At 33.0% G+C, this 8,595-nt stretch overlaps 2 protein-coding genes across 2 annotated transcripts in view; both read left to right on the forward strand.

Moving 5' to 3' along the window:
- Positions 1-5,511, forward strand: part of LOC128249829 (uncharacterized) — a 10,690-nt gene extending 5,179 nt beyond the window's left edge. Inside the window, exons 4-7 of the mRNA XM_052974371.1 lie at positions 1,049-1,084; positions 2,588-2,620; positions 4,072-4,104; positions 5,288-5,511. Of these exons, the coding sequence (XP_052830331.1) occupies positions 1,049-1,084; positions 2,588-2,620; positions 4,072-4,104; positions 5,288-5,356 (171 nt within the window). The 3' untranslated portion in view covers positions 5,357-5,511. The remainder of the gene's footprint in view (positions 1-1,048; positions 1,085-2,587; positions 2,621-4,071; positions 4,105-5,287) is intronic.
- A 2,416-nt stretch (positions 5,512-7,927) lies between these two features.
- LOC128249830 (uncharacterized) overlaps positions 7,928-8,595 on the forward strand; it is a 10,129-nt gene continuing 9,461 nt past the window's right edge. The window contains exon 1 of the mRNA XM_052974372.1: positions 7,928-8,046. Coding sequence (XP_052830332.1) covers positions 8,007-8,046 — 40 coding nt within the window. The 5' untranslated portion in view covers positions 7,928-8,006. The remainder of the gene's footprint in view (positions 8,047-8,595) is intronic.

Here is an 8,595-nt window from a genome sequence, read left to right on the forward strand (position 1 = left end):
ATTATTATTATTATTATTATTATTATTATTATTATTATTATTATTATTATTATTATTATTATTATTATAATAATAATATGTATTGTTATTTGTATTTATATTTAATCTGCTTGTATGTTACAATCACTTGATGAAACACACCCAGCGTCCTGGGGCGAGTGAAGGATGAGAGATTTTAAGCTTGACTGAGAGCTTAGGGAGAGAATGTAACAGGGTCTGTAGCGAAACACCTTCATGTAATACAACACTGACATTTAATCTGATTGCCCATTTCTAAGTATGTCTGCAGTACTTGTCAGCAAAATCTTTTGGCTTTCTCTCAGACATGATTTTCCTAGACGTTTTATCTAGACGTTTCTGGCATAAATTTCTTATCATACCTAGGACACCTACAACAGTAGTAACAGTTCTCGATTTAAGAGGCCACATCTTTTTCTTTTGTATTTCAATTTTCATATTCTTATAATTACTTAATTTGTCCAGTTCCAGTATTGAGGTCGAATTCATCTCTCCTTAAATTTCGGAACTTTGCCACAATTTGGAACTACTATTCTTAAGGGGGGGCAGAATAGTTAGCACGTCGGGCAAAATAATTTGTGTCATTTCCTACATTTTATGAACTGACTCCAAATACAGCCTTGGTCCGCTCTACCGTTTATCCTTTCATGGTTGATAAAATAGTGACAGAGGTACATCGAGGCTGATGCAATCATGTTGTCCCTCCCCACAATATTCCAGTCTTCGTACCTATAACAGAGAGGATTATTATTGTCATTCTTATTAATTTTAACATTGACGATGCTTCTTGTTTTATACCATTGACTTTATATTAATACATTAATACATATATTACAAATTACATTGTGACTTCATGAGACAACGAAGTTGCTCACTTTACTTGCATTAGCCCTTAATCAGAAAGTGTATATTGATAGCAAAGTTATAATATTGTACGACGAAATTCAGGTCAAATTCATAAAGAAAATATATTATATACAATTTTGTTTTCCGAATGTATACTCTAACGATATTACATCCTTCATTTTAGAGAAAGATGGATCACGACCGGGAGGTGAAACGTAAGGTACGTGATGTCAGCGGATCTACTGCATCATGATTTGAAATGCAGTATGAAGGATTTTATTTTAATTTTCAGCAGCATAAACAGATATTGTATCATAAGAACTATTGTATATTACTTTGTAAACAGAATATCTGTGTTATATTGATTCATTACATTTGTTAAATATTTGATAAACGACTTAATGCTATTCCTAGAGCAATATGACTCAATATATATATCCATTATTATTTGTAGCAATAAGGCAGCGAGCTAGCAAAGTAGCTGACGCGCTTGAAGAAATGCTAAACAGTATTTCACCCATCGCTACATTCTCGGTTCATATTTCGGCGAGGTCGATTAACCATTTCATCATTTCGGATTCCCTAAATTAAGAACTAGTGAAACACTAGGGTCGACGTAATGGACTAGTTACCAACTCCCAAATTTCAAGCCATGTGTATTCAATAGAATGGATTATTATTATTATTATTATTATTATTATTATTATTATTATTATTATTATTATTAATTCCGCAATAACCCTAAATATTTGGGGGTCGATAAATTAATTTTGGGGCCGATAAAATAAGTATCAGCTGAACACTACGGTCATAATAACCGACGAAATTCCTGGTAGAAACCCCTAGTATTATTGTTATTTGGGATGCGATTTGGCCTCGTGTAATTGATCCATACATTCCCGAATTCATATGTATTTTCTTACAGCTACATTCTATCTATTAGAGTCGATGCTTTGTCACTCGGAGTATACTTATGCATCATTCCTGCTCCAGTAGCAGCTTATCATTCGTTTCAAGCAACCGATACACTCAAATTAGTATTATTCTTCTCATCAACTTTTACAATGTGGTTAGAGAAGAATTGTCCGGCAATGAGGGCATTGCTTTTCATCATCTGAGGTCAATAAAATAACTACAATTTCTGTACTGTGGTCGATTTCACTTCCCCTCAAATTTCGGATGTATTCTTCTTAAGGCAATGGCGGGCAGAATAGTTTGTACGCTGGAGGAAACATATAGGGACATCTCGTACATTTTTATGAACTGAACCCAAATACTGGCGAGGGCCACTTTTCATTTCATCCTTTCGGTGGTTGATAAAAAATTGTGTGTTGATGACCGTGTTAGATGTAATCGTGTTGTCCCTCCCCACAATATCTCAGGATGTGTGCCTATAGCAGAAAAGAATAATATTGGCATCGACTGTATCTTAATCATTAATGTTACTTCTGCTAATGGATATTATACTATTTTACCATAGCTTTATTTTAATTCACTAATTCATCGATTACCTAGCAGAGTGTGATTTCGTGAGACAACGAAGTTGCACAATTCAATTCTATTAATCATTAATCAGAAAGTGTATATTACTAGAAATGTTATAATATTGGTTAACGAAATACAGGTCAAACTCATCAAGTTATATTTTTGAATATATATTAAATAGAATTTTGCTAATCGAATTTATACATTAACGATATTACTTCTTTCTTTTTATCAATAGCTACGAGATAGACACGAATACAAACACGAATCGGTACGTAATTTTGCCTCTACTGAATCATCTTTGGAACCGCAGTTTCAATTATATATTTGCAGTGGACACTATCGTATATAGATATTCTACCATAACTACTTTGCTGTATAATATTTTCAAGAGATTATCAGAGTTATATTGATTTATTATAGTTCTTAAATATTTCATAAACAATCTAATAACAATCCTAGAACATTATGACAACATGAACATATCAATAGTTACTAGTAGCAATATGTTGGCGTGCTGCCAGGATCGTTAACCCGCTGGACGAAATGCTGAGTGGTGATATTTCGCCCGTTGGAACTCTCTGAGTTGAAATTCCGCTGAGTACGACTTCCCCTTTCATCGTTTTGGGTTCCATAATTTGAGAATAAATAATCGACTATTCCCCAACCCCATTGTTTCAGTTCTTGTACCTCTAGTAAGAATGATTATTATTGATTCCGCCAAAACCATGATTATTTGGGGCCGATATAATAATGTTGGCATTGATAAAATAAGTACCAGCAAAACACTAGCGTTAATATAATCGACCGGCTCCCTTCCTCGATATCCCAACTAATGTTACATCCGTGCTAAATGTTCTCAGTGATATAATAACATTTAAAATGTGTTTTTACAATCCAGAATGTGGATATCATAATCATGTCATGAGCATTCGTATAATTGATCCATGCGTTCCCACATCAATATGTATTTATTATAGCATCATTTTATCTATTTGATTCGATAACTTGCCCTTTAGTATTTTCTCTTGCATCACTTCTGTTCCACAAGTAATTCATCATTCATTTCAGGCAAGACATACACTCAAGTTCGTATTATTTTTCTCATCAAATTTCACAAGGGGGATAGAAACGAAATGCCTGCCATTTCCGTTATGGAGTTGAATTGTTCTTTTTCTGAAATTTCAGTATTTTGCCAAAATGTGGAAGTACTATTCTTAAGGCAATGGCGGGCAGAAGAGTTAGCACGCCAGACCAAACAGTTAGGGTCATTTCGTACGTTATTAACTGAGTCTAAATACTGCCTTTCATCATTTCGGGGTCGGTAAAAAGTGTCAGCTGAGCACCGTGCTCAATGCAATGGTGTTGTCTCTCCTCGCAATATTTCAGGCTTTGTGCCTATAGCAGAAAGAAATATTATTGACATCGACATTATCATTAATTTTTTCTGCTAATTGACATTATGCCTTTTTACCATTTATTTTATATTGATTCACTTATTAATATATCACGTAGCACAGTATAATTTCACGAGTCATCGTACTTGCACACTTCAATTGCATTATCATTAATCAGAAAGTGTATATTACTAGCAATGTTATAACATTTTTTTTAATGAAATCCAGGTGAAACATGAACTTTTTATTTTTGAAAATATATTAAATAGAATTTCTGTTTTTGTATTTATAATTTAACGATATTATCCCTTTCCCTTTTTCAAAGACAACCAGTTCGAGTTCCAGGTCCATAATTAAGGTACGTGATGTCATCATGTCTTCTAAATCATCGTTTGAAGTGCTTGTATAAACGATATTATTTTAATTTACACCAGTTTAAAGAGATATTGTAACGTGCCTTATTGGCTATTTTATATTGTAAACAAATTCTCAGTGTTATATTTTTTCAACATATTTTTTCTATATTTCATAAATGACCTAATCGCATTCCTACAAAACTATGACAATACGAATATACTAATTATTACTTCTAGCAACATGGCGCTGAGCTGACAGAGTCCTTTGCACGCTGGACGAAATGCTTAAGGCTATTTAGCTCGTTGGAACGTTCTTAGTTGACACTCCTCTGAAGGCGATTTCGCACTTCATTCTTTGAGGGTTGTGAAATTAAGTAGCAATCAAATGCTGGTTTCAACGTGAAAGAAATTATATATCCATCAATGCGGTTTTGAGACCTCATTTCATTGTTCAACATTTTCGTATATACACTATGTTTTCTTGTATTATGTGAGTCCCTCATTTCTCAATGATTTCAAAACCCCGTGTCCGATTTTCTGAAACTTTTATCAGGTTATGTAGGATTATGCATCCCATGTCTTTTAAGCGGAAATGCAGAAAAAAACAACATTTATAGTATGTTTCTTTTTATAATATAAGTTATGTAAGTTAAGGTATTCTGTAAGTTAAATTATTATGTAAGTTATATAAGTTAAGGTATTATATAACATGCGACACTACTTTCCCCTAAATGTCAAATTTCAAGCCTTGTGCCTATATGCGGAAGGGTTGATACTTGTAGCAATTATATTAACCGATGATAAATTTATTATTCTATCAACCTATCCTGCGGGTGACACAATATGAATGTGCAATGTGGTTTACGTACATTAACTCGGAGATATTTCACAAGCTTTCAAAAATATATGCAACACAACGTGTGTCGTTTTTATTCAATTATTACTTTATGAAATATACACATTTGCCTTTAAAAAGCGCCCAGTGATTAAATTCAAGTTCATAATTTATTTCGCACGAAAAGCGTGTCGCAACAACTATAATCAGTACTCTGTCAATCTCTAATTATTTTAGCATCAGACAAGGTTTCAGAGCCCATCCCTTTTTACGCTAATACATTTCATATATCTATTTTCCGTAAGCATTTATTAAGATGTTCTATATTTTATTTTCTGTTCGCTTTACAGATGACGTTCAGAGGGGTAATCGTTACTGCATTTGTGGGTACATTATTAATGCATAACAAAGTAAATTGAATGCAATCACAATAATATTACCATGTGAATCTGAAAATTTGAAAGAGGTTCCAGTCGTGTGTCCTTGAAACATATCAGTCACAATAAGATGTTAAACTATATTTTTTTTTCTTTTTCCCTCTCTCTTAATTCTAATAAAGCGATCAATGTTCAAACTCTATTTAATCCTTTTCTACCTTTACTGCATCCAACGAAACGCCAGCAGCTATACTAGAAAACAATCTACCTAATTCTCACAAATTATATAGTTCTAAGCATTTTCCTGAACGATGGTTTTCATTGTATCTGCCCTGATTCATTGTCTCTTCCCGGAATTCGGTTGGCCAGGAAGTACAGATAGAAAGAACCTTATTTGAGACTAAATTTCATTGGCAGCTGGGTATAGAGTTTATTAAAATAATGGTTTCAAAATCATTCAGAAGAATTCTATACATTTCATTAAAGATAATAATAATAATTTTTTTATCGATGGTGGAATCAGCTAATATATTCATTGGTATGTAAATGTACAGTGATTATGTGTGTACTGGTATGTCTGTGTGTAAATATGTATATATGCGTAACCCCCCTCCCCGCACAGACATGTATATGTATGTATTCAGGTATGTATTCCATAAAATACATAAAACAAGCAGCAGGATTTGCAATCATATATAACATACATAAAACAGAACTGCTGCTAGGCACCGCACACTTCCTTCGTAAAACACGTTCAATACAGTGAAAATAAGAGCACCACGACAAAGCACAGCACAAACCCTAACCTCACGCAAGTGCGCTCAGTAGTGTAGTGAAAGCACATGATAAGTTAAAAATACTGAATAATAATTTTAATAATAATAACAATCAGAAAATATGTGTGACAGCAAGCTGCTGGGAATATAGACCACAGCAGACAGCATTGACTGATAGCTGCTGAGAACATAGACCAAATCTGAAGGTACCATGAAGCATAAATTAAAAACTCACAAAATCAGTGACAGGAAACTACGTCTAAAATAAGCCACCTCAGGAAACTGAAAGACTTTTCTTATATGGAGTATATATATATATATACAACAATAGTTTCCTGTAGATGAACCTTTACAGCAATATGTGCATATGAATGTGAAAATGTAAACACATTGCTATACGAAATCTGCAAACCTGTGATTAAAATTTTAAATTTTACATTTTAATTACATATAAATCAATATTTATACAACATTTGTACATTGCTATTTCTTCTGGGTCTTTCGCTGATCTATGAATAATAATTATAATTATAACTACGAAGTAAACATCAACACATATCCGTTAGCTGCTTTTGAATGCTGTAAAAATGGAACCATAACAAAGTCAACCAAAAAGAGAAGAAATAGGCAGGCAGATAATCATAAATGCTATAAAGCAGTTGATTGATAATACACCAATAATAATTATGGTTACAACTGCGTATGAAATATCAACACACGTCAGTTAAAAATGTTGACGCGTAAAAAAGGTGAAAGGACGGTGGAGAGATAATCATAAATACTATAAAAGTGTTGATTTATGATTTACAAACTCTAATGTGCAATACACTGCCCCGCAAAAATGTAGGCAAACATAAGCAATCCTATTATGCTCATAGGATATAGGTATTGATAATGATAAAGAAGAGTTTATCAGGAATCAAAATTAAATTAAGCAGAAAATGGTGAAATCATAATCAAGAAGAATTGACTAACATCGAATATTATTTTTTAATGCAAAACGTAATCCTACCTAACTGCCGTTTCTGATTCCAATGTCCTACGGTGTTGCCATTGAAAATTCTGAGAATAATATTCGTCCTATTTTGTAACACGTGATCTGGAACATGGAGCTTCATCGGAATGAAGAAAAATAAAGAAAAGAGAAGAAATGAAAAGAGGGAGATCCCTTGGAAGAAGAATGAAGGTTTAATATATTTAAATCATAAGCATTTTGCAGTGTAAGACTCCAGGACATTGAGTAAATGAAAACTTGAATTATTAATAAGGGTAACAGGACATATAAATAATAATTATTATTTCTACACCCTGGTGCCGTTAAAGAAATGTTGCTCCCAAAGGAATTTTTAAATACAAACAAATGACCGAGTCCTGTCAGCGTTGATTTGTGGCTTCGATTCTGGCTATGATTAGCTCATCATTTTTCGGTCATCTGTTTGTATTCAAAACGGAGAATACTTATGATTATCGTATATTATTATACAGGCATATGTGTGTGTGACGGTTTTCCTTCAGTTTATGTCTACCAAGTCCACCCGGAAGTTTTTGGTCGGCATTGCATTATATTGGAAGACACTTGCACAAGGTACCACGCAGTGGGACTGAACCCAGAAACATGTTTATGAAGTAAACTTTCTACCACTTTCTACGCATGTGTCAGTTGTGATTAATTGCCTGTATTCTTTGAATTTTATGAACATAACACGTTCCCATTTGGAACATTCATTTCCCAAAGGGAAATAAAAACATAAATATTAAGAAGTTGCACATAAATTATTAACAGACAGATTTTTCAGTTCGTTAATTACAAATGCAAGCAAACATATGTTACTACATATTTCAGACTTTAAATAAGTGTTGAAGATGTATAAATAAACTATTACATTTTACGAATAGGTCGAGGAAAGAGCCACATCATGAGAAATCTTATTCTTCTTATATTCGCTTTTCACATTGGTATGTAGAATCAGGGAAACAATTTTCTGTCTATATACCTTATGAAATTCTATATCGATTGTATTTATATTAATATCTTTGCATCAATATATTATACACATTTATACTTATGGCTGTATATTTTTATCTATCAAATTATTTGCACTTTCACGTATACATCTATATTGCTCCGTACTTAAGCTTATATATTTCAGACTGAGATACAAATATATATGTGGAAGACCGTAGTCTCGATACGTAAAAAAAACACATTCTTTTCTGTTAATGAGAACAACATATGTATACATATAATCTTTTATTCTTTTTTACTTGTTTAAGTCATTTGATTGCGGCCTAGTACTTATTCCATCGGTCTCTTTTTCCGAACCCCTAAGTTACAGGGGCGTAAACACAGCACCATCGGATGTCAAAAGATGTTAGGGGGGTACAGACAGGGTCACACAAACATACACACACACGCGCGCAAACACACGCACACACACAGACACACACACACACACATATATATATATATATATATATATATATATATATATATATATATATATA

The sequence above is a fragment of the Octopus bimaculoides genome, chromosome 18 (assembly GCF_001194135.2).
Source record: "Octopus bimaculoides isolate UCB-OBI-ISO-001 chromosome 18, ASM119413v2, whole genome shotgun sequence".
NCBI lineage: Eukaryota > Metazoa > Mollusca > Cephalopoda > Octopoda > Octopodidae > Octopus > Octopus bimaculoides.